Genomic DNA, 27,419 nt, shown 5'->3' with positions numbered 1-27,419 from the left:
CTGTGTAACAATTGTTTGTGCCCCACCTCCTACCAGGGCCCGTCGGGGTCTGAAGGCGATGTAGTAAAGGGTCCGGAAGGGAGGGCTCCCGTGGTTCTGGGGCTTGCAACGTCCGGCTAGAGGACGCTTCTCCCCGGGACTCGGCCCTAGTCCCAGCCTCGGTGTTAATTTAACCGTGGCCCAGCTCTCTGGGACTCTCTATCGGGCTGAGCCTGCGCTGTGCGCCCCAGGGTAGGACTGCATTGATTTATCCCCTGGTCACACTCTCTCGTCTCCACAACGATGAAGCCATTTCTGTGCTGCGACTGTGGGAAGAACTTTAAAAAGTCGAGTGACTTAATGAGGCACCGGCGGGTTCATACGGGGGAGAGGCCCTTCACTTGCCTCGAGTGTGGTAAGAGCTTCAGCCAAGTCTCCAATCTGCTGACCCATCAGCGGGGCCACACCGGGGAGAGGCCCTTCATCTGTCCTGAGTGTGGCAAGGGGTTCACCCAAATCTCTAACCTGCTGAGACACCAGCAGGTCCACACTGGGGAGAGGCCATTTACCTGCCCCGAGTGTGGGAGGGCCTTCACCAACCGTTCCAATCTGCAGACCCACCAGCGGGTCCACACCGGGGAGAGACCATTCACCTGCCCAGAGTGTGGGAAGGGCTTCACTCAGTCTTCCGATCTGCTGAGACACCAGCGGGTCCACAACACAGAGAGGCTGGTCACCTGCCTCGAGTGTGGCAAGAGCTTCGCCCAGACCTCCAGCCTACTGAGACACCAGCGAGTTCACACTGGGGAGAGTCTGTTCATCTGCTCCGAGTGTGGGAAGGGGTTTGTCAGGTCTTCCAACCTGCTGAGACACCAGCGGGTCCACACCAGGGAAAAGCCTTTCAGCTGCCCCGAGTGTGGGAAGTGCTTCAGCAACAGGTCTCATCTTGAGAGACACCAGCAGGTCCACACTGGGGAGAGGCCATTCACCTGCCCTGATTGCAGCAAGGCTTTCACTAGGACCTCCAGTCTGCTGACCCACCAGCGGGTCCACGCCAGGGAAAAGTTGTTCACCTGCCCTGAGTGCGGCAAGGGCTTCATCTGTCGATCAAAATTATTGACCCACCAGAAGATTCACAGGAGTGACAGGCCGTTCGTCTGCCCCGAATGCGGGAAGGGCTTCACTCAGTCCTCCCATCTGCTGACTCATCAGCTGCTCCACACCGGGGAAAGGCCATTCGTCTGCTCCGAGTGCGGGAAGGGCTTCACACAGAACTCTGACCTGCGGAAGCACCAGCGGGTCCACAGCGGGGAGAGACCGTTCACCTACCCCGAATGCAGGAAGGGCTTCACCAAGACATTCAATCTGCTGACCCACCAGCGGCTTCACACTGGGGAGGGGCCATTTGTCTGCTCTCAGTGTGGAAAGGGCTTCACCCAGTCCTCTTACCTGAGGACCCACCAGCAGGTCCACTCCAGCAAGAGGACCTTCAACGGCAGCAACTCTTCACCCACCCACCCACCCAGCCAGCCTGTTGAAGCACCAGCAGGTCTACAATTGAGCCGGATTCTGTTGCTGATCTGACCCCACATCCCTGTCATTCTAATCAGGGTAGGATCGTGTCCACCGTCCCATCCCCATCCAACTGATATTAACAGCCCCCGTAACCATCCTGCAGCTTAATGTACTTGGCACATGCCAAATAAATGATAAGGATCTTGAACATCCGTGGTGTTGTTTGTTGAAGAAACCAGGGCTGGACTTGGGCTTTATTTGTTATTGTTTGAATGAGCGTTTTGCTGTTGAACCACAGAACAGCACAGAAACTGGTCGTTTGGCCCATCTATTCCATGCTGATCTATTCTTCTGCCCAGTCCCATTGACTGTAAGGCAACGGATAGGTTCTCCCTCTCCATATTCTGGGGTTGGAGGGGGCTGAGGGGATTTTGGATTAGGGAACCTGGCCATTTGGGGAGCAGTACCTGGGGTGGGGGTCAGGAGAGGTGCAAGAGTTTGGCAGCCTTTGCCACAAGTGGGAATGGGTGTTTCATAAACTGTCATTTACAAATTCAAGGTGAATGAATGTTTTCCAAATCAAGGGGTATGGAGCACAGCTGGGTATTCAGAATTAGTCGCGGGTCAGCCTTGATGGATCATAAAGTTATGTAGTGCAAATGGCAGTCGTTCGGCACAGCTTGTTCATGTTGACCCTATTTGGCCCACATCCTTCTTAGACCTTTCCGATCCATGTTCCTGAATATATATATCACCCGCCTCCCCTACTTCCTCTGGCAGCTCATTCCACATGCCCACCACCCTCTGTGTAGAGTTAAATAGGGGAGTCTGCAGATGCTGGGTCTGCAGTGCAATACTGGAGAAACTAAACAGGAGCTCCCGTTTTAGTAAAATCACTAAGGGATAGTATATACAGGAGACTGAATGGTCACATTTAACATTTTGCACAAGAATCATCACGAGTCTCAACCCAGCAACAATTCGATACATTGGAAGAACTGAGGGAAGGTTTGTCACAGTCTGTTCCAGATTCAATACATTTGCAAGGACATTGGAACCATTCTGACTGCTGGAGAGAACACATTTTTGAAGTAGCTTGCAGCCAGCTATTCTGTGGAATTCAGAGCAAGGCATGCTCTGTGAATGACTGGGCCTTTTTGGAGGATTGACCTGTGCCAGAAGGGTCTTTTGGGGAAGCACAAAACTTCATTTTGATTGTGACTAACAGTGAAGTTACTTGGAGAATGAGAAGTGAGATTGGACTGTGAATCAAAGAACTTTTCTGAACTTACACACACATTTCATATACATGTGCTTAGAATTAGAAGGGGGTTAAGTTTTTAGTGATAAGTTAGTGTGATTCTGTTTTCATGTCTAAAGATAAAAGCAACTTTTTAAGAAAAAAAATTGTCTTGGTGAATATTATTGCTGCTGCGTTTTGGGGTCCTCTGGGCTTGTAACAGTATTAATAAATGGAAAAAATAGTTCAAAATATAATTGAATGATAGGGAATGTTTGGAGATGAATAGATTAAAATTGGAGGCCTGTATTTATAGGTTAAATATTAATTTAGAGATTAAACAAAAACTCGAAAGAAGACACACATATGTAGAGTAGTTAGGTTAAGATCTGAGTTTTATTTGCGCTCAGGCCCGATTTTTAATACTTGCAGTGTTCCCGCCATGGTCCCCCCCTTTGCAGACATCACAACATGCATAACGAAAGCGGGTTTCCCCCATGCGGGTACCTTCCTGCATAACAATGCCCTTCTTCCCCAAGTGCTGTCCATGTCTTGGCTGTGCAGCAAGGCCAGTGCCATTTTGGGGACACTAGCATTTAAGCTGCCCTTGCCATCGCTCTGCGGGCTGCTGGCCTTTGGTTGCGCTCGACACCCAGAGCCCCGGCTCGATCATGGCAGGCTGCCACATGAGCCCCAGAACTGGTGGTGTTGTCCTTGGTGCTTCAATGGCCTGCCTCTCCGACATGGTGCTGGTGTCTTGATGGGGGTTGGGGGGGTGGGGTGCTGGGTCCAGGTGTGCTGGCTTTAGCCTGTCCGTGGTGAAAACCTCCGACCTCCAGCTCAAATGTGGCTCCGTTGTTACCAATGACCTGGAACAGACCCTCGTATGGCCTCTGCATCAGTGGATGATGTGGACCCCTATGAAAGAAAACACTCACAGTCTTGTGGGCCTTTGGGTATTTTGGTCCTTGCGTGTCCATGAAGGTGGAGTCGGGACCAGGTTGCTGACTCTTTCCCTAAGCCTGCAGAGGAAAGCTGCTGAGTCTTCCTGCTGTCTGCCTGGGACAATACGGATTCCCCTGGGGCCACCAGTGGAGCTCCATAGACAAGTTTGGCAAAGAGGTGTTGAGGTCCTCCTTGGGTGCTGTCCGAATACCCAATAGTGCCCATGGTTGTTCATCTACCAATTAGGTCAGCAATAGAGCTGGAGGACATCCCACCAAGAATGTAGAGATGGAGATTAAACTCCATGCTACTTAAAAGACAGGATTTTAGAGAATTTATTGAGCGCCAAATTAAAATGTACTTTGAAATAAATACGGAATCAGTGAAAGATAAATTTATATTATGGGATGCAAAGAAAGCCTTCATCAGAGGGCAGATAATAAGTTGTGTAACTAAGATGAAGAAGGACTACAATTGGGAAATAGAACAGCTGGAAAGGGAAATAGTAAGTACAGAAAAAGAACTAGCAACAAAAGAAGAGAATTGGTGGACAAAAAAATAAAATACGAAACAATACCTTATACGTATAAGGTGGAGAAGAACATAATGAAGATAAAGCAGAAGTATGAGCTAGGAGAAAAAACGCACAAAATACTAGCTTGGCAGCTTAAAACAGAGCAAGCTAAAAGAAGGGTATTGGCATCAAGGAATAAGGACAAACAAATTACATATAACCCAACAGGGATCAATGAAAAGTTCAAGGAATTCTATAAGCAATTATACCGAACTGAGAACAAAGGGAAAGAAGACAAAATAGGACGAAGCTAAAATTGAACTACTGAAATTGCAAGAAGAGGAACAAAACAAATTGATAAAATCATTTGAAATAGAAGAAATACGGGATATAATAAAAAAGCTACTGAACAATAAAACACCTGGAGAGGTCGGACTCCCAACAGAATTCTATAAAACATTTAAATCCTGGAGCTGCAGTCCCGATATGGGAGTCCTGTATTGGGACATCTCCTCATCGCTCTGCTGCATCTCCGCCAGTGCCACAAAGTCCACTCCCCTTGATAGCGCGTGGATACTTTGTCTGGACTGTGTGCTGCCACCACGTTGTCCTTGCCAGAGACGTGTCTTACATCTGGTGTACTCCAAGATGTAAGACAGGTGTCATTGCTGGCGTGCTGACCAGGGGTCTCAGATTTTTGCCAAGATGAAAGTCAGAGGCTTGCAGTCTGCGAAGACCGTGAAAGCTCTGCCATCTAAGAAGTACCTAAAGTGGCGGATAGCTAAGTACAGCACCAGCAGCTCTTTGTCAAAAATGCTGTACTTCAGTTCTGTAGGCTATAGATATTTGCTGAAGAAAGTCAGTGACCGCCAACTTCTTTCAATCTGCTGCTCCAGAACTCCGCCAATCGCCATTCCTGGGGCATTCACTGTCAGGGCTGTCCTGGGGTGTGCCAGAATAGTGGTGCCTGCCAGGGCTGCCTTGTCCTTCACAAAGGCCTCCGCTGACTCCTCATCCCTTGTGATGTTCTTTGCCTTTCCTGCCATGTGAGTGAACGAGGCCTACATAATCCGGGCAGTTGAGGGGTTGAACCTGTGGTAGAAGTTGATCATCTCCATGAACTCCTGTAGTCTCTTGGTTGTGATGGGCCTAGGAATCTTCTGGATGGCCTCCACTTAGCTGGGTAGCAGTGTGGCTTCTTCCCTGGTTATCCTGTATCCTAGGAAGTCGAGGGCCTCCAACCCGAACTGGCAGTTGGCTGGGTTGATCGTCAGGCCAAATTCGCTCAGTCGGTTGTAGAGGTTGTGGAGGTGTGTCATGTGTTCTTGTTGGTTCCTGCTCACCACGAGGATGTTATCCAGGTACCCGAAGGTGCCATCCAGGTCTCGGCCCTCTGCGTCCATTAGCTGCTGGAAGGTCTGTGTCACGTTCTTCAGCCTGAACGGCATTCGAAGGAATTCAAACAGGCTGATCGGGGTGACGATGGCGGTTTTAAGGATATCATCAGGGTGATATCCCCGCACGAGGTCTACTTTGGGAAAAATCTTTGCCCCGTGAAGATTTGCTGCGAAGTCCTAGATGTGCGGCATGAGGTATCGATCCGGTGTTGTGGCCTCATTGAGTGGGCATCATACGCAGGGTAGAAGCCCATTGGCTGTCCAACTGCAATATAATGCTGAGCTCCTCCAGTTTTTTGAATTCTCCTTTTGCCAGTTGGAGTATCTCCGGAGGAAGGCGTCTTGTTCTTGCGTGGAGCGGCGGGTCCTAGGTCAGGATATGGTGCTGTACTCTATGCCAGGCATCGCCGTGGTGAATTGGGGAATGAGCACTGCAGGGAACTTGGCCAGGACCTTAGCGTATTCATCGGTTGATCGTTCCATGGAGTTCAGGTGGAGTGCTGGAAGCTTGGCGTCTTCGAGGGGGACAATTTGGAAAGTCTTGGCGTGGACTAGTCTCTGATCCTCAAGGTCCACGAGCAGGCAATGGGCATACAGGAAGTCTGCCCCAATGAGCGGCTGTTCCACTGCAGCCAGCGTAAACACCCACGAGAAAAGGCTGCCTCCCAACTTTAGTTGGACCTGTTGTTAGCAGCCCGCAGTGTGGGGCTTGCCTGCCTGTTCCTGGTGTACTGTCCTGATCGGGGAAGAATGTGTCCACGAGGAAACGTCGTCCAGACTGGCAGTCCCAAACATGATGGCTGTCTCGTTGGCCAGCCATCATGGTCATTAGTGAAACGTGCATGGCTGTCTGCACCGGCAGGCTCTGGTGCACCATCACTGGTGGTAGAATCACCACTGGTCATTGGGATCGCCTCCTTTGTGGGACTGTTGTTCTCTCGGCAGGTCTGCATGGGTCTGACTGCGGGGTTTAGTGATGAGCCCAATGGATGCCGATCACTCTCTTTTCCATTTCCACAGAACATCCACTTGTGCTGTGACCTTCCAGGGGTCAATGAAGTCAGTGCCTGCCAGAAGCAGTTGGACGTCCTTGGGCAGTTGCTCCAGGAATGCCTGCTCAAACATGTTGCAGGGCTCGGATGGCCAGCATCTCATGAGAGCTAACGGGACCCTGTCCCCTAGCCCATCCAGGTGGACGAGACGTGGCCCTCTCTCAAGCTGTGAGAGCCAGAAGGTCTCGATCAGCAAATCCTTGAAGGCGTTTACGCACCTTCCAATGGGGGCTTCTGGATGAAGTTGACCACCTGGATGGGCCTGTCCTGGTCCAGGGCACTCACCATATGGTGGACTCTGTTGTGATCTGCTAGATCTGGAACTGTGCCTCAGCCTGGTCAAACCACACATGTGGCTGATTCATCCAGAAGGTCAGCAGCTTGACAGCAACTGTTGACTGCTGCTGGTTTGCTCATCGTTAGGTTCAGATGCCATCTAAACTGTCGGGGTTACCAATTGTAGACATGCGCTACTTGAAAGAAGACACACGCAGGTAGTGTAGTCAGGTTAAGATCTGAGTTTTATTAGGGCTCAGGCCCGACTTTTATACTTGCACTGTTCCCGCCATGGTTTCCCTTTGCTGACGCCACAACATGCATAACAAAAGCAGGTTTCTTGCACGCGAGTACTTTCCTGCATAACCATGCCCTTCTTCCCCGTGCGCTGTCACTGTCTGTTGGCTGCGCAGCAAGGCCATCACCATTTTGGGGTCACTGGGCTTTAAGCTGCCCTTGCTATTCACCCGCTGGTTTGCTTGTTGGGGCCAGTGCTGCTGCACAGGCTGCTAGCCTTTGGTTGTGCATGCTGCCAAGAGCGCTGGCTTGATTATCATCGCAGTGGACCACCACTATATCCATATAAGCACATAACCATACAACAGTTTACAGGGTAGAAACAGGCTATATCGGCCCTTCGAGTCCGCACTGGTTCACTTGTACAACTCCACTAGTTTCCCCCTCTCATTCTCCACCCATGACCCTCCAACCCTCTCATATCCATGTACACATCTAACCTTCTCTTAAATGACAGAAAGGACCCTGCTGCAACTATCTCCTCTGGAAGATCATTCCATTCTGCCACCACTCCGAGTGAAGAAGCATCCTCTAACATTTCTCCTTGTTTTGCCCCCTTATCCTTAACGTATGCCCTCTTGTTCCCTGCCCTCAGGGGAAAGGATTCACTCACATCTAGTTTATCTATTCCCTTCACAATTTTAAATACTTCTATCAAATCTATGTTCCAATGAATGAAGTCCCAGTCTCCTTAATCTTTCTCTGTACTCTAGATGTTGTAAGCCAGGCAACATCTTTATAAATCTTTTCTGCACCCTCTCCACTTTATCTATATCCTTCCTATAATTTGGAGACCAGAATTGAACACCTGACCTTACCAATGCCTTAAACAGTCGCAGCATCACTTCTCAGATCCTGTACTCTATGCTATGATTTATGAAGGTTAGCATAGAATATGCCTTCTTAACTACATGGGAATCCACCTTCAAGGAACTCTGTACCATAACTCCAATATCCTTCTGTTCCTCTGCATTCCTCAGTGCCCTCCCCATAACTGCATATGTCCTATTTTGGTTATTTTTTCCAAAATGCAGCACCTCTCACTTGTCTACATTAAATTGCATCTGCCATCCTTCAGCCACTTTTCCAAACAAACCAAATATTTCTGTAATCCAAGAAATCCTTCCTCACTATCCACCACTCCCCCTATTTTCGTACCGTCTGCATATTTGCTTACCCAGATAACTGCCTATCCAAATCATTAATATAAATAATAAACAACAGGGGACCCAGCTCCGATCCCTGAAGCACTGCTCATCACAGGCTTTCATCCTGACAGTTGGCCACATGGCTCTCTGCTGTCTATCTTTCAGCCATCTCTGAACCCATCTCACTATCTCTCTATTAATCCCTAGTGAATGAACCTTCCTTACTAACCTTACATGCGGAACCTCATCAAAAGCCTTATTAATGGGGTGTGGCAAGATGGCATAGAAAAAAAGACATGGGATCTGTTTCTCCCTGGCAGAACTAATTAACGCCCGAATTATAAAGACTGTTTAAAAGTTTAAAAGTCTATTAGATCAAGTATTAAGTGTTGGGGTTGGAAGAAAGGAAGAGGTCAGAAGCAAAATAAATTAGTTATTAAAGTTGTGGGAAATAGTGAAAAATCTGAGCCTAGCAAACAGAAAGAGCACCAGGATCGATTAAGTATGGAACCCAAATCGCAGAGGACATCTTCCAAAGGAACTTGGAAGAAGATCGACCTCTCCGAGGATCCAGTTGACGAAAGATGGTGCCGACGTTGGTAAGGACGTTCGTGGGCGCGACATGGTTAGCATAGCTAGGGGTGGTGAATCGAGCAGGGCCGCGCAGGGGTATGGGCAGAACAGCGCTGCCAGCAGCGTCCTGACACACGCCAACGTGCCAGTGAGTGCAACGGGCCCTATAGGCTCGACGTCGCGGATCCAGACCCGCAGCAGGGCGGCCAGAGAGGATGTTTTAATACCAGAAGGTGAAGAGGAAGAGCAAGTTGAATATTTGGACCAAGAGGACCTGATTTGAAGCTCCGTATCCAAGAGGCTGATGGCAGCCAAAGCTACAAAAATGGCTTTTCCTTTTAAATCTGCTGTTTCACCTACTTTAACAAATCCTTCACCTGGACCTGACGTGGTTACAATGTTTGAAGAGTTAACAAAGCAGAATGAAGATATTATGACCTATATAACTACTGGCTTTCATAATATTGATGAACAACTTGTTGAAGTGAAAGGCAAAATAACTGACATGTGTGGAGAAATTGCTGTTATGAAAGGGGACCTTCATAAATGTTTGATTGCAGTGGATGAAGTACAGGACAGATGTAAGAATGTGGAAGACAGAATGGATCAAGTGGAAGAATCAGTGTCTGGATGGGATATGCAGAAAAATATGTTTATGCAAAAGATTGATTCATTGGAAAACCAAAGTCAACAAAATAATGTTAAAATAGTTGGACTTCTGGAGGATATTGAAGGACAAGATCCTATGAAACTTTTTTGTAAATGGATTCCAGAAATACTGGGAATGGAATCATTTCCAGATGGACTGGAATTGGATAGGGCTCATTGAGCGTTAAGAAGGAAATCTTTTCTGGGACATCTTCTGTGAGCGGTTTTAATTCGATGTTTTAAGATATCAGGATCGGGAGACAATTTTACATCTTGCTGTGCAGAAAGCCCGAGCTGATCAGAATCCAATAATGGTTCAATGCAGTAGAGTCTTTATTTTATGCGGATTTAATGCGGGACATTATACAGCGACGTAAGGAGTTTAATCAAGCTAAGACGGTGTTGTGGAGGAAAGGTTAGATTTAGAGCGACATTTAGATATCCAGTGGTGTTGAAAGTATTTTATGGACCATCTCAGTATCAGTTTTTTGAAAAACCCCAGGATGCTTTAACTTTTGCTAATCCTTTACCAGATAACAAGTTGAGTTTCAATCTCTCTAAGAAGCCAACAATCAACATTCCCAAAGTTAAGAATGGAAATAGAAGTGAACTAAAGAAGATGGAAATGGTGCAACTAATTGATGTGGCGGAAGATACTACAAATCAATCTGGACAATAAGTTTATGAATTAATTTTTTTTGGAAGTTGGGCCAGGCAGGGGTAAATGACCCTGCTGAATTCAAAGTCATCTGCCACTAGTGGTACTGACCACACCTGGTCGACGAGGGGGGTACTGCTTTGCAATTTTTTGGGAGGGGGTTGTTTTTTTTTAGTTGAGGTTTTTTTCTTCTTCTTCTCTATATATTAATTTAATTTAGACTTTGTCAGGAAGGGGGGGTTTCTTTTTTTGTGTGGGGGGGGGGTTTCTTGTTTTAGTAGATTTAGAGAGGGAGCCGATTTTTAGTGTAAGAGCTGACTGTGTTAAGTGCCACTCTATAGGAGATAATGAATAATTTGAATTTTGTGACTTTTAATTTTAAGGGGTTAAATCATCCGATAAAATGGAAAGTTATTCTGGATTATATTAAAAAGCTGAAGGTGGATATTGCATTTTTGCAAGAAACTCATTTGACAGTGAAGGAACATTTGAAATTGAAAAGAATTGGGTTGGACATGTGATTACTTCATCTTTTAACTCTAAAGTCAGAGGAGTAGCTATTTTGATAAATAAAAATGTACCATTTAGTTTGGATTTTTTTTTGCTTATGCTGGTAGAGTCTTAATGGTGAATTGCAAAATATTCTTAGAAACTTGGACTTTGATGAATGTTTATGCACCAAATGAGGATGATGAAGCATTTATTACAGACACTTTTTTAAATTTGAACAAATCAAATGGGAATATTTTGGTAGGAGAGGATTTTAATTGCTGTTTGGATCCTTTGTTGGATAAATCTCCAAAAAATTGTGAAGACAACTAAAATGGCAAAGAGAATAATTGAGGTGATGAAAGATTTAAATTTAGTGAAAATATGGAGGAAATTGAATCCTACTGAAAAAGATTTTTCCTTTTATCTGCACAGCATAATTCGTTTTCTAGAATTGATCTATTTTTAGTTTCAGCTCAGTTGCAAGGTAGATTTACACATGCTGAGTATAAAAGTAGAACATTGTCTGAACATTCGTTCTTGTTGGCCTCTTGTTTAGGCAGTGAGAAGGTAGGAAATTCTTATCGTTGGAGATTTAATGAGATGCTATTTAAAAAGCCTTAATTTATTAACTATATTAGAGAATAAATTACTTTTTACTTACAAATGAAAGTCCAGAGTAAATTTGTTTTATGGGATGCTTTAAAAGCATATTTAAGAGGTCAGATTATTAGTTAAAAAAAAATTGATTGAGAGTCAAAATTTGGAAAAAGAAATTGAAATATTAGAGAAAAAATTCCAGAAGAATTCTACTGAAGATAATAAGATACAATTATCTAAATTAAAGCTTCGTTATAATACTTTGCACGGATGGCAGTCTCTTCAATCTGAGGCACCTGCAAGCTCGCACCAAGACACAAAAGCAACTTGTCCGTGAACTACTTCAATCTGAAGCGCCTGCAAGCTCACACCAAGACACAAGAGCAACTTGTCCGTGAACTACTCTTTGCAGACGATGCCGCTTTAGTTGCCCATTCAGAACCAGCTCTCCAGCGCATGACGTCCTGTTTTGCGGAAACTGCCAAAATGTTTGGCCTGCAAGTCAGCCTGAAGAAAACTGAGGTCCTCCATCAGCCAGCTCCCCACCATGACCACCAGCCCCCACACATCTCCATCGGGCACAGTGAACTCAAAACGGTCAACCAGTTTACCTACCTCGGCTGCACCATTTCATCTGATTCAAGGATCGACAAAGAGATAGACAACAGACTCGCCAAGGCAAATAGCGCCTTTGGAAGATTACACAAAAGAGTCTGGAAAAACAACCACCTGAAAAAACACACAAAGATCAGCGTGTACAGAGCCGTTATCATACCCATGCTCCTGTTCGACTCCGAATCATGGGTCCTCTACTGGCATCACCTACGGCTCCTAGAACACTTCCATCAGAGCTGTCTCCGCTCTATCCTCAACATTCATTGGAAAGACATCATCACCAACATCGAAGTACTCGAGCTGGCAGAATCCCCAAGCATCGAATCCATGCTGCTGAAGACCCAACTGCACTGGGTGGGCCACGTCTCCAGAATGGAGGACCATCGCCTTCCCAAGATCATGTTCTATGGCGAGCTCTCCACTGGCCACCGAGACAGAGGTGCACCAAAGAAGAGGTGCAAGGACTGCTTAAAGAAATCTCTTGGTGCCTGCCACATTGACCACCACCAGTGGGCTGATATCGCCTCCAACCGTGCATCTTGGCGCCTCACAGTTCGGCGGGCAGCAACCTCCAAGGAGGAAAAACCCAACACCCAACCCCAACCAACCAATTTTCCCTTGCAACCGCTGCAACCTGCCTGTCCTGCATCGGACTTTTCAGTCACCAACGAGCCTGCAGCAGACGTGGACATACCCCTCCATAAATTTTCATCCGTGAAGCCAAGCCAAAGAAAGAAAAAAGATAATACTTTGCAATCTTAAGTATGAAAAAATAATTCAAAGATCGAAGCAATGTTATTATGAGTTAGGTGAAAGAGTACAAAGTTTTGGCTTGGCAATTGAAAACTGAACAAGCATCAAGAACGATTAATGCAATTAAGAAAGATTCTTTCTTTTGGCTTGGCGAGTTGATCTATTCTTAATAAAACCTGTTTGATCTGTATGTACCAACTGAGGTAAATATTTATTAAGTCTATTTGCCAATACTTTAGCCACTATTTTATAATCCACATTTGATAAAGGAATTGGTCAATACAAAGCTACATTCAACGGATCGCTACCTTTCTTTGGAATTACTGCAATTATCGCACTTGAACAAGATTCCGGTAGTGACTGATCTTCATTTATTTGTTGCAACTCGTCCCTAAATATAGAAGATAAATCTTCATAAAACACTTTATAAAATTGCACTGATAATCCATCATCACCTGGCGACTTTCCATTCGGCATCCCTTGTATAGCTTCTTTAATCTCAAAATCTATAAATCGAGCTTCCAATTCCTTTACCTCTTCCTCCCCTAAAACTGGTAAATTTAACTTAGATAAGAAGGATTCAATAGAACCATCATCTTGTTTTCCCTCAATACAATTTCTGATAAAATGAATAAAATTGGTCATTGATAGATCTCGATTCTTGTTCCGTTTTTAATTGCCATGCTAATACCTTATGAGCCCTGTCACCCAACTCGTAATAATTTTGCTTAGATCTTTGAATTAATCGCTCATACTTATATGTTTGTAAAGTATTATAACGTAATTTCAACTTAGTTAATGCTACTTTATCTTCTGTAACGTTCTTCTGAAATTCCTTTTCCAACTCATTAATTTGTTTCTCCAATGCCAAACTTTCCACCAGATACTGTTTTTTTACTTTTGTAGAATAACTAATAATTTGACCACACAAATATGCTTTTAAAGCATCCCACATTACAAAATTACTACTTACTGAATTAATGTTTTCAGCCAGAAACCAATCTGTTCCTTAACAAAAGTAATAAACTCTAGTTTCTTCAATAAAATTACATTAAATCTCCACCAGTAAGTTGATTGCAACACTTCAGGACCTACACAAGAAATAAACACAGAATGATCGGATATAACCCTACTCTTATATTCAGCCTGCACTATTCTAGCTTGCAAATGTGCTAAAATCAAAAACAAATCTTTTTTAGAGAATGAATCATGCCTAGGTAAATAAAAAGAAAAATATTTTTTTCAGGATTTGAATAAGGTGGTGTGGAAATTTTTATGGAAGGGAAAATTAGCTCGAGTAGCTTTACAGAAATTGACATGGAAATATGCACTAGGTGGACCCCAGTTGCATCACTTTCAAAATTATTATGAAGCTGCACAGTTGAAGTTTGTTAGTAGAATGATGGATATTAATCAGCCTCCTAGTTGGACCAAGGTGGAGTTGGTCTGTATTTTTTAATTTGATGTTCACCAGTTTATATATATGTGAGTGGAATTTGAATTTATTGCAGGGATATGAAATGCCAGTATTAAAACATTTGTTAAAGATACAGGTTAAAAGAAATGATGTTACAGGAACAAAGGGTAAATTATCAATTCAAACACCGTTATATCAAAATCAGCTTATTCCTTTTTCAAATGTTTAATAGATATTTAAAGATATGGTACTTTCAGGGTATAAAAGTGATTCAGGATTGTTTTGAAGAGGGACAGTTTCTTTCTTTTAATCAATTGAGGGAAAAATTTGGTATACCAGTAAATTCTTTATTTGTGTATTACCAACTTAGAGCTTTGATAAGGGATAATTATGGTAAAGAGTTGAGTTTACCCAAGTTCATGAAATTTGAATCTTTGATTTCCTTTATTCCAAAGAGAAGTTTTATTTCAGATATGTATCGATTGTTACAGGAAACTAGGATAAACCAAATTAGGAGAAATCTAGAAATAGATGGGAAAGCAATTTGACTAAATTAAAGTAAATTGACTAATGTAAGATATGATTTGGTTATTTATAATTTTTTGCATAAGTTATACTTGACTCCTGAGAAATTGAAAAAAGTACAGATTTAGTCACTCAGATTTTTGTTTTAGATGTGGGTGAAGTACTGGAACTTTTTTGCATGCAGTTTTGGTGTGGTGATACGGTACAACCATTTTGGGAAAAAGTTAGGTTGGTTTTGGAGAAATTACTTAAAATTAAATTACCATTAGATCCAGATATTTTTTGTTGGGTTATATGGTTTCTTTGACTGGCTTGGGGTTGGATAAGTTTCAAATTGCATTTATATGTTTAGCATTATCTGTGGCACGAAAATGTGTAGAAATTACTTGGAAAGACAATGTAGAGATTAATATAGTGCGATGGCATAATGAATTGAGATCTTGTATTTATATGGAGAAAATAAAATACACTTTACATTATAATTACTTTTTTGTTAAAATGTGGTCATCTTACTTAGAATATATGGTTTTGGAAATATCTTAAAATATATACATTTTATGTTTTTTTTGGCTCCCCTTGAGGGGTGGGAGGGAGGGGCGGTTATTATATTGTATAAAAACCTTTTTTTCTGTTGTTGCTATTGATTTGATGTTGTTTTTAAAAAGTTTACAAAAAAGAAATGTATTAAAAAAGGTTGTTGAGTATCAATCATTTTGCAGAGTCAATAAATTAAAAAGGTTATTTTTCACTTATTGACTCTGCAAAATGATTTAATCAGTGAGCTGTGTTTCTCACACCTCCTTTTCCCCCCCCCCAGCACTCGGGATTTCCCCCCCCCCCCCAGCACTCGGGATTTCCCCCCCCCAGCACTCGGGATTCCCCCCCCCCCAGCACTCGGGATTTCCCCCCCCCCCAGCACTCGGGATTTCCCCCCCCCCCAGCACTCGGGATTTCCCCCCCCCCAGCACTCGAGATTTCCCCCCCCCCCAGCACTCGAGATTCCCCCCCCCAGCACTCGAGATTCCCCCCCCCCCAGCACTCGGGATTCCCCCCCCCCAGCACTCGGGATTTCCCCATCCCCCACCACCCCCTTGCCAGGAACGGAGAACTCGCGACCCATCCCCCCCCACTTCCCGGGCGCGGAGAACTCGGGGCATCCCGGGCGCGGAGAACTCGGGGCATCCCGGGCGCGGAGAACTCGGGGCATCCCGGGCGCGGAGAACTCGGGGCATCCCGGGCGCGGAGAACTCGGGGCATCCCGGGCGCGGAGAACTCGGGGCATCCCGGGCGCGGAGAACTCGGGGCATCCCGGGCGCGGAGAACTCGGGGCATCCCGGGCGCGGAGAACTCGGAATCCCCTTCACAGGAACCCACCTCCAGTGACCCGCCCGCGGTCCTCCAGCTCCGCTCGCGGATTCAGACCCGTTGCTGAGGGAACGGCGCTCAGCGACGCTGGCGAGGTCTGTGACGTCAGCCAGCCCGCACACGCCCTGGCTGATATGTGCCGTCATGTGATGGGACGGCCGCAGCCCGGGAGGCGGGGCAGAGCGAGTTGTCAATCAGAGGAGAGTTTTATTATTCAGTGTGGAGGTAATAAATGAGAACCTTTCCAACAGTCCTAACCCCACATTCGATGAGAACTCAGAGCAATGACTTACCTTGTTTGAATTATTTCCAATGGAGAAGCTCAAGTTTAAGGAATGAGGGCAGAACGTCACGTTGGCTGACGTCATCACGTTTGCCAGCCTGGTGTCGGGGCGCTTCGGCCCATGAAGTAGTTCACAGACATGCGCAGTGCGCGCTTCTCCGACAGGCTGCTTGTCTATCCCGGGTCTGGTGTTCGTTGGGGTCTCGGAACGGAGGGCTCCTTTGGTTCTGGGGCTTGCAACGCCCGGTTAGAGGACGCTTCTCCCCGGGTCCCGGCCCTAGTCCCAGCCTCGGTGTTGATTTAACCCGTGGCCCAGCTCTCCACGACCCTCCATCGGGTGCATTGATTTATCCCCTGGTCACACCCTCTCGTCCCCACAGCGATGAACCTGTTTTTGTGCTGCGACTGCGGGAAGAACTTTAAAAAGTCGAGTGAATTAACGAGACACCGGCGGGTTCATACGGGGGAGAGGCCCTTCACCTGCTCCGAGTGTGGTAAGAGCTTCAGCCAAATCTCCAATCTGCTGACCCATCGGAGGGGCCACACTGGGGAGAGGCCCTTCATCTGTCCTGAGTGCGGCAAGGGGTTCACCCAAATCTCCAACCTGCTGAGACACCAGCAGGTCCACACCGGGGAGAGGCCATTTACCTGCCCCGAGTGCGGGAGGGCATTCAGCAACAGGTCCAATCTGCAGACCCACCAGCGGATCCACACGGGGGAGAGGCCGTTCACCTGCCCCGAGTGTGGGAAGGGCTTTGCTAGTAGGTACAGCCTTGAGATCCACCAGCGGGTCCACACTGGGGAAAAGCCGTTCATCTGCCCCTTGTGTGAGAAAGGCTTTGCCAACAGATCCAACCTTGAGAGACACCGGCAGGGTCACACTGGGGAGAGACCTTTCTCCTGCCCTGAGTGCAGTAAGTGCTTCACTCAGTCCTCCCAGCTGCTGATCCACCAGCGGGTCCACACTGGGGAAAAGCCATTCACCTGCCCGGAGTGTGAGAAGGGCTTCAACAACAGGTCCAGCCTTGCAATACACCAGCGGGGCCACACTGGGGAGAGGCCCTTCACCTGCCCTGATTGTGGGAAGGGGTTCACCACGACTTCCCAGCTGCTGACCCACCAGCGAGTTCACACCAGGGAGAGGCCATTCATTTGCCCTGACTGCGGCAAGGGCTTCACCCAGACCTCCCATCTGTTGACCCACCAGCGGGTCCACACCGGGGAAAAGCCGTTCGTCTGCTCCGATTGCGGAAAGGAGTTTGCCTGGTCTTCCAACCTGCGGAGTCATCAGTGGCTCCACACAGGGAAAAGCCGTACGCCTGCCCTGAGTGTGAGAAGGCCTTCACCAACTGATCCAGTCTTGCCATACACTGGTGGGGCCACACCAGGGCGTGGCCCTTCTCCCCTGAGAGTGGGAAAGGCTTCATCTGCTGAGGCACCAGCGGGGCCACACCGGGGAAAAACCATTCGCCTGCCCCAAGTGCAGAAAGAGGTTCATCCAGTCCTCCCACCTACTGAGCCATCAGCAATTCCACAGTAGGGAGAGGCCCTTCATCTGCCCCAAGTGCGACAAGGGCTTCACCCAGATGTTCAACCTGCGGAAGCACCAGAGGATCCACACCGGCAAGAGGCCCTTGTTCGGAGTAAAAGAGATCAAGAGATCCCTGTTGGTATGTTGCATCCTTGGTGCCAGGGTCCGAGATATCTCAGAATTTCTGAGAAATTTTCAGAAAGATCTCGTGGTAACTGAATAATTACATGTGTAAAACAGAAATTATTTCTGTTTTCCAAATCACTGTAACTGAATTTTGCATTGATTGAAGTGGTATATAGAGGGGTTTGCCTGCATTTTCCAGCCTAGCAGTCCTGATTGTGATGCTCCTGTCCTTCCTTGATGGTAGTAAGTTAAAGATACTGTGGTCGAGATGGAAAGGGTCCTCAATAATTCTTGAGTCAAGCTGACCAAAAGAGTATCTGCTCCAAATCTCTCTCCAATATTCGCTGATTCACATTTGGAAACTCTTCTTAAGGCCTCAGGAGGGGAGAATAGCCTTTTAATAGAGTTGTTCAGCTCTTTATAAGGGATCTTAACCCACTGTGCACTGGGAAAGAGTTTACAGGTTGATCCTCCCATTCAGAACAGTTGTTCCCCCATCAAGGTGCAGTACACAAACATGCAGGAGAAACTCAGCAGGTCATGTAGCATGTATAGTAAAGGGTAACAATGTTCTGGGCTTGAACCCTTTGTTAAGCTCTCAGCGAAAACAGACAGGTGTCTAAATAAAAAGGAGGGGGTGTGGATAGAGAAGAGGAGGGAGAAAGGTATCACTTGGTCGCGGAGCTCGAGTGCTGCAGGGATAGCAGAGGGAGAGCAACAAGAGTGACTCTCACAGAGCTCCCTTTGAAGATGGGAGGAGAACCTCTTCAGGCTTGGTATTCCTTGAAGAGACTTTGCAGTGGAGCAGCTGATTGGAGTGTAACAGGAATGTCTGCAGATGCTGGGGTTAAGCGCAATACTCAAACCTGGTGGAAAAACACATGTGCCTGCCTTTTTTAAACCTGAGAAAGGGCCCAGGCCCTTTACTTTGTATGGATACTGCGAGACCCAGTGAGTTTCTCCTACACATTTGTGTCCTGCACTCGATTCCAGATGTAGTTATTTAAATAAATAAGACGAACATGGGGAGTAAAGGTCAAGGTTCCATTATTGTCATGTTAGGTGACATTTTTTAGAATGTAACATCCATGAAATTCTATAACTTTTGTCTACCTTAAGGTAGACAGAGAGTCGCCAGTTTGTCCAGCACCCTTCACAGAGCACCTGGTGTTCCTTGGCAGTCTCCCCTCCAAGTACTGACCAGGCCTGAGCCTACTTCGCTTCCAAGATAAGATGATCTCAGGTGTATTCAGGCCACTGTAGATGTGCAACATTAGCCGAATAGTGCAGAGACTAGAGAAAATTACAGTTGTAAAGGCAGTTCAAAGTAAATTCACAGAACAGAATAGGCCGTTTGGCCCACAATGTTGTGCCAACCTAGGTAACCCTACTCCATAACAATCAAATCATTCCCAAATTCATAGCCCATAACCCCCCATATTTCTTCTACCCATGTGCCTATCTAAGGGTCTTCTGAATGAATCTATTGTCCCAGTCTTCTTCACCATCAATGCATTCCAGGAACCCACCACTCTCCAAGTTGAAAGCTTACCTCTGACATCTCTGAAATTTTTTTCCACTCACCTTAAACAGATCTCTTTTGGTAACTGCAAAGGTGCTGGCTCTCCTCCCTCATGATCTTGTGGAGTCATATCTCATCCTTCACTCCATAGAGAAACGCTCTAATTCTGTCAACCTTGCTTCATATGACATGTTCCCCAATCCAGGCAATATCCTACTAAATCTCCCCTGTGCCCTCTGCAAAATGTCCACATCCTTTCTGTAATGAGGTGACCAGAAGTGAATGTTCTGATATCAAGTTTATTGTGATATGCATTGCACCAAAATTCTTACTTGCTACAGACCAACAGGAATTTTGTCAATAAAAACAATGATAATAGCATTGCATCAATGAATTAAAAAGACAGTAATGAGAAAAGATAAATAATGAATATTCACAGTGATTGTCATGTAGAAACAAAAGTGACTTCCGAACACCACCATCCTTTTTTTGAATATTATTTTTTTTTCCTACAAGGACATATTCATTATTTTTTAAATTATAAATATATAGAACTTTTTCTTACAAAACAAAACACATTACAGTATAATTCCGTACATCATCAGAGCTTAAAATTGGGTTAAAAAGGAAGAATCTTCATTGAGAAGATCACTTCTATTTTTATATTAATAACAGGTTATATTTGGGCCCCTATATAATTCAAATGTGGTTGCCATATTTTTATAAATATGTCATATTTATTCTTTAGATTGTATGTAATTTTTTTTTCTCTATAGATATACAACTGTTCATTTCTGTCCTCCATCTTGTTATCTGTAGAGGGGAGTCAGATTTCCAAGTAATCACAATGCATTTTTTAGCCATAACTAAAGCTATTTTAATAATGAACTTTGGAATTTAGTTAGTTTGTTACTTATTTCAATAAAATTGCCACAAAACTCTGGGTCATCTGCGAAGGCCACCCCTGTTGTTCTTGTTAATGTTTCAATAATATCTATCCAGAAATGTCTCAACTTCGCGCACGACCACGTGGCGTGCACAAACATTCCTATTTCTATTCCACATCTAAAATACATCTCTGCTATTTCTGATTTTGATTTACATAATTTCTGTGGTGTAAGGTATAGTTGATGTAGAAAATTATATTGCTCTAATCCGTATCTTGCATTTATAATTGACGTCACATTATCCAAACATCAATCAGATCAGCATCTTTCCATTATTGCAAATCCTAAATCTTCTTTTTTGACCTTTGCAAGCCTGGTTTTGAACTTTCATTTTGGAGAGAAAAGAACATTTTAGATATAAATTTGGGTGTGTTCCCCAGCCAGATCATTCATCCCATCTCGCTAATTTCAAGTGGGGCCAAGTTTGGTCCCCACCTTTCTCTTAAGAACAATTTCTTTTTGAAAATTTTATTTGTCATTTTACAGACTCAAATTTTACAAACATCTCAGGATCACTCCTCCCTTTTTACAGATCAATTTATATTGAGCCCTGACATCGTTCCCCCTCCCCCCCTTCACTTCCTCCCCACCCCCATGTTTCATTTCCCCCTCCCACCCCAGCATTATCAAAGAATGACCTGGAACAATTACCAAAGATGACAATGCAAATATACTTAGAGAAGGGAAGGGGGAGGGGTGCTGGCCAGGCCTTTATTTCTTCATTCTTGATATTCCTGGGCTTGTGTGAGGCCATTGTGTGGACCTGTTGTCCATATTTCTTTTTGAGAGAGGCATTGGGAAAGGTAATCACACTTGAGCCTCAATGTATTGCAAGTATGGCTGCCATACCTTAACGTGTAGTGTCTTCCTCTTGTTAGAGATAAATTTCTCCAGAGGAACACAGCTCTCCATCTCCATTTTCCATTTTGTTATGCTTAGCTGAGAGTCAGATTTCCAAATGTCTGTTGTGCATTTCCTACTGCCAAGGTAACTTTTCCATATTGAATTTAGTGTTTGGACAGTCTTGGACTCACATCCATAATATCCCCCAATAGAAGCAAAAGTGATACTCCACCCCCATAATTTTTCCAGAATGTCCCCCAATTCTACCCAGAAGGGCCTCACCTTGGCACATAGCTGCATTGAATGCATGAAGGTTCGTGTCTCCACGCTGCATTTAAAACACAATTCGGAGAATTATGTGTTTTTTTAATATATTTTATTTTAGTTTTGTTACAAACTAAATTGGCAATGAACTAGACAGCAAATGACAATGAACTAGACAGTGTTTAATCTTTAAAAAGCTAATTTTTTTATTTCTTATTCTTAAACTATGGTCTTTATTCTTAAGCTATTCTTAACACTAAATCTATCCCCAACTATGCGCAGGTGCACTAAGATATGTGTGTGTGATATACCCAAACCATTACAGTCCAGGTCAAAATCTAGAAAGTTACTTCAAAGTTCAATCTTGAAGCATAGGCCTTTGAAATTTGATGCCCAGAATTAATGATGAAGTGATGGGAAGACTGGAGTTGTAACTTCTTCAGACTCACCAATTCTCCTTACGTTGCCTTTGAAGAAATATCCATCCACGCGAGCTGTGGTCATAACACTCCTGTTCCTTTTGTAGGCAAGACTTCAGCTGGGCGGCCTCCATGAAGCTTCCAAGATCCTGGTTCCAGTCTCTCCAAGTGACCTTCACTGTTAGTCACAAACAAAATGAAGAGAACTCTTGGCACAGGTCAATCCACCAAAGAGGCCCAGTCACTCACAGAGCATTCTTTGGTCTGAATTCCACAGGATGGATGGCCACAAGAGCTGATTCAAAAAGCTGTTTTCTCATCAGCAGTCAGCATGGTTCTCACTTGCAAAATCACAATGTCTTTGTAAATGTATTGAATCTGGAACAGACAATGACAAACCTTCCCTCAGTTCTTCTAATGTATTGAATTATCGCTGAGTTGTAACTCGTGTAGTGATGGTGTTTGTGTTAAATGTTAACTGTGACCATTACACTGATAATCCTATTTTACTAAAACAGGAGGTTGTAATACCTTCCCCCAACAAATAAAAATTCGAACTGTTTTTTAACTACAATCTCCAACATTAAATAATAGCTTAATTATTGTTATATAATATAATGCAGACAAATAACATTCTTTTAGAAGCATATATAACTAAGAAATTTCATTTTGTTGCAAAATATTACAAAGTTAATATCTGGAAAGGCAATCATAAATTACATTATCTTTGCCTTTAATGTAAGTTATCATTAAATTATATTCTTGCAGAATTAAACTTCAATTTAATAATCTTTGATTTTTTTCTTCACCAAGGGATGATGATTAGTATACACATTAATTGATCCCTGAGCTGTGCAAATGTAAACATTGCAGTATTTATCATCCTTTGGAATGTCGCAGGGGCATTTTTCATGCCAAATGGTAGCACATTATATTTGGATAAGCCTGATGGTGTCGCAAGTGTGGAAATATCCCTTCCTCTTTCAGTTAGTGGCATGTACCAGTAATTCTGCAGATCCACCTTAGTAAGACATTTAGCGTTCCCAATTTTATCAATACAATAATCAATTCTGGGAATGAGTTAAGCATCTGTTTTAGTTACTGAATTAACCTTTCTGTAATCAGTACAGAATCTAACCTAAACCAGTCCCAAAACATAAGGAGGACCCCAATTTCAGCTCAAAGATCTAATAATATCATTTTCTAACATATATTTCACCTCCTGATCAATTAATCTTTTGAATGTTTATTCGATAGGGGTGTTCTTTTATGGGACTTGCTTCTCCCACATCCACATCATGATAAATTGATTTTCTTCGAGGCACATCTGGAAACAAATTTTTAATTGTAGTTGTTTCAATTGCTCGATTTCCTGGGGCTGGAGATGATCTAACTTATCATCCAGATTCTGCAAAATGGTTGAATTAGACAGCTGAACTGAAACCTTTTAAAGGTTTAAAGTGACCTTCACATAAGTCAGCTTGTACAGTACTGTCTCATGATCCATAGATTCCTTAATCTTGTCAGCAACCAATACCTCTGGGGAAGGTTGTTCTGTACTAACACCTGAATCCTCAAAATATGGCTTCAACATGTTTATGTGACAATTTTGCATTTTACATCTCCGATCAGGTGTTTTAACCACATAATCGACTTCATTAATCTTTGATTCTATTTCATACAGACCTGAAAATCTAGCCCTAAGTGGATTAGAATTTGTTGGGAAAAGAATTAACACTATCTCCCTTCTTAAAATTCCTCACTCTTCCTATCATAACCAGATTTTCATGTTTCCTTGAGCCAATTCCCAGACTTTCTGCAACCGGTCTTTGAATTTACAAACCAAATCCAATAAATTTAACTGCACGTCCTCATTAACCTATTGTTCTTTCAACCACATTAAGGGTCCTCTAACTCGATGTCCAAGCACAAGCTTAAAAGGACTGAAACCTAATGATTCCTATACAGACTCTCTTACTGCAAACAGAAGCAAATGGGCTCCCTCATCCCAATCTTTCTCATTATCACAGCAATAGGTCCTCATCATGGTCTTGAGTGTTGAATGAAATCTCTTCAAGGCTCCTTGATTTTCAGGATGATATGCAGATGATGTAATTTGTTTAACTCCCAATTTATAAATAATTTGTTGGAAAAGTCCTGATTTAAAAAAAAAAATGACTCAGTTGATCCTATTGAATTTCCATAGGCAATCCCACTAATGTAAAGAATTTAACCAAAGCTTTGGTTATGGATTTAGCTTTTATGTTCCTGGATGCTGCACACATAACTGTTCACAAGTATTGATTTCCAACTTTAATCTTGGGCAATGGACCAACACAATCCACAATAACTCTAGAAAAAGGTTCTCCACAAATAGGTGTAGGTTGTTATGGTGCCTTTGGCAGCTCCTGATTAGGTTGACCCACAACCTGACAAATGTGATATATCCTGCACAAAGTCACAATGTTCCTCCTTAAACTAGACCAATAAAAGTGTTTTGCTATTTTATCTACGGTCTACCCAAAATGACTACCCAATGGTGTGCTATAAGCCAAGTTTAAAATTTAAATCCTATATGCTTTAGGAACTATAACCTGATGAATAACTGCCCATTCCTCATTAGCAGGTATATCACTTTCTCATAAGCACAACACCTTTAAGATAATATCCAACTGGCACTTTTTCAAATTTCCTCCTCAGATAAAACCTTATTTCTCACCTCAGCAAGATCAATATCTGTTTTCCTATCACTTTTCATGATAAAGAAAAATCCTTACTTTCATGTTCAACATCAAGAAAAGTTTCCGAAAAAGCACACAATCTAAATACTGTTCTGCCTTATCAATAATTTCATCTTCTTTATCAAGTTTCTTTGCCATTTCCCACATCACTGCACAGGGTGGATAGATTTCAAAATCTGTCTTTACCTCATCAATAACTGGCTTCTCCGTCAATTTCATCACAGGACCCACTTGACCTTCTTCAAGTCATTCCCCAAAATCAATGAAACTCTATTGGTAAACTCTCTCGAATCCCGATAGTAACTATCTCATTAATTATTTTTTAACTTCAACAATATCCTATGCAAAGACACCAGCTCCGTTTCACCTCCCAAACCTTGGATTAAATTTATTTCACCCATGGACATCTCATAACCAAACGCCAAAACACTAGCCAACACAAGTGGCTGGGCTGCCCCAATATTTTGAAGTATATTCACCGGCACTTCCCTTCCTTTACTGAAACCAAACCCTTTGACACAATATATTTAAATTCATCCCTAATGTCATCAGATCTGAAATCTTATCTGTTTCCAGGTCTCTCAGCTTTTTGGCTCCAGGCGTCTGGTGCTGCCTTTTTCTGTTTATTCAGCTTGTAACAATTTGCTGTCACATGACCAGGTTTTCTACAATAATGACAAAGGGGAACTGAAGGTTTTTCCCTTTCCTGCTTCTCTTCATCTTTAATTCTCACATTATTTCCTGATTAATTCTCAAATTTACTGGGATGAACTATATTAATCTTTTGAAAGGTTTTCTTGGGTATAAACTTAACCTTGTGAGTCAGAATCTACTCATCAACTAACTTGCCAAGTTCCTACTTCTCTTTCATCTAATTATGATTTTATAACTCTTGGAACACATCTTTTGATTTCTTCAACTAACATCGGTTCTCTTAATCTGTTATAATATTTTTTTTATTTCTTTTGATGTGCACCATCAGTCAAAACACACAGCTTTTTCATAGGTAAAATCTCAAAGTCCTGAATTTTTGTCTGTCAGTTTCAGGAACCAATTCATAAGCTTGAAGCATGGCTTTCTTTACTATCTCATAATGACCAGCTTGTTCTGCAGTAAGGGGTGGGTAAACCTGCTGAGCTTTCCCTTTAATTACACTTTGTAACATGAAGAACTATTTTAATCTTTCAGCTACCTTTTCAAAGTGCTGAAAATATTTATCAATTTCACATTCATCAAATGGAGGAACTAACCGCACTTCTCTACTGGCTATAAACCTCAGACTAGATTGTAGAACTCTGCTCTGCCTTGAACCTCCCTTGCCTCTTGTTCCTCTAACTCCATTTGCATTCTTCTTTCCTCTGCCTCCATTTTTAAAAACTCAGTCCTTTCCAACACCAGCTGCTGCTTAATGGATTTACTCTCAGGAAATTTCTCTAACTGCACCTCTTCAAACTTTCCCTCTTCTACATATTTCCTTACTATAATTTCCTTTATCTCCACCTTTCTCAGGGATAATTTTCCTCAGGAAGTTCAAACAGTTGAGCAATATTCACCGAATCATCCTTTTTTGCCTTCTGCAGCTCTGCAGAACATGGTGACTCAAAAAATTGTTCAATATCCATCGCTGCTTTTATGCATACCCACGACTCTGAATTAGCTTGCTAAAAGGAATTTAACCACCCAATTGAAATTTTATTGATTACAAAGCTCCAAATTCTGTGCTGCCTTCTGTAGCATATATAATATAAGCTTCCCAATTTGGTTAAGCTTCAATTAGATCTAAATGTGGTAAAATCCTGGATGAGCCCCCAATTTTGTCACAACCGGGTGTAATGAGCAGCAATAGGCAATGAACTGGGCCGTTTATTTTTAAAACACTAATTTTATTTCTTACTCTTAAACTATAGTCTTAACTCTTAACCTAAACTTAATACTAAATCTATCCCCAACAATGTGTACAATGTGTGTGTGATATACCCAAACCATCACAGTCCAGTCCAAAATCTACAAAGTTAAGTCAAGTTCAGTCTTTCAAATTTAGGGTTGAAGTGAAGGCCTTTGAAATTTGATGCCTAGAATTAATGTTGAACTGATGGGGAGACTGGAGTTGTAACTGCTACAGACTCAAAAATTCTCCTTGAAGAAATGTCCATCCAGACAAGCTGTGGTCATAACACTGCTGGTCCTTTTGGGGGGCCTCCACAAAGCTTCCAAGACCCTGGAATAGTCTCTCCAAGTGACCTTCACTATTAGTCACAACATTTTTTTTTAAACTTTATTTAAGATTTTATAACATGAATAAAATAGAAGATTACATTTAAAAAAAAATAAAAATAAGATAATAAAATTACAGTACCACATTGGTAAACTAAATAAACTAAACCCCCGCCCCGCAATGATTATTACACAACATTAATAATCTAACTTAAAATTAGTCTAACCCCCCCCTCAAAAATAAAGAGTGAAGAGTTAATAAAATGAACAATATTATATATAAGAAAAAAAGGCCACTTACAAAAAAAAGATAAAACATAACAAGTAAAGATACTAACAAAAAAAGTTATCAATACTAAAATATCACACTTAAAAACATATTTAAAGCAAACTTAAATGCATATATTTAACAAATGGAGTTCACTTTGACCTATAAAAAGACATCCTATCCTGAATTGAAAAAGATATCCTTTCCATGGTCAAACAGGATTTCATCTCCAAATGCCACCTATCTAAAGTTAAT

The 27,419-nt window shown here is 43.1% G+C and overlaps 1 protein-coding gene across 1 annotated transcript; it reads left to right on the top strand.

Moving 5' to 3' along the window:
- Window positions 1-22,557, top strand: LOC138745779 (zinc finger protein 850-like). Its single transcript, XM_069903075.1, has 4 exons — window positions 1-1,418; window positions 8,770-8,775; window positions 16,722-17,959; window positions 22,049-22,557. The coding sequence occupies exons 1-3, from the start codon at window positions 283-285 to the stop codon at window positions 17,827-17,829; spliced, it is 2,250 nt and encodes a 749-aa protein (XP_069759176.1). The 5' UTR covers window positions 1-282; the 3' UTR covers window positions 17,830-17,959; window positions 22,049-22,557.
- The last annotated feature ends 4,862 nt before the right edge of the window (window positions 22,558-27,419 follow it).

Source organism: Narcine bancroftii, chromosome 11 (assembly GCF_036971445.1).
Source record: "Narcine bancroftii isolate sNarBan1 chromosome 11, sNarBan1.hap1, whole genome shotgun sequence".
NCBI classification, from domain to species: Eukaryota; Metazoa; Chordata; class Chondrichthyes; order Torpediniformes; family Narcinidae; genus Narcine; species Narcine bancroftii.
Note: the sequence above shows the minus strand (reverse complement) of the source record. Positions and strands in the feature narration are given on the sequence as shown.

What these genes read in the sequence shown, in the direction of transcription:
- LOC138745779 (XM_069903075.1), top strand. Translation starts at nt 283, where the DNA reads ATGAAGCCATTTCTGTGCTGCGACTGTGGGAAGAACTTTAAAAAGTCG.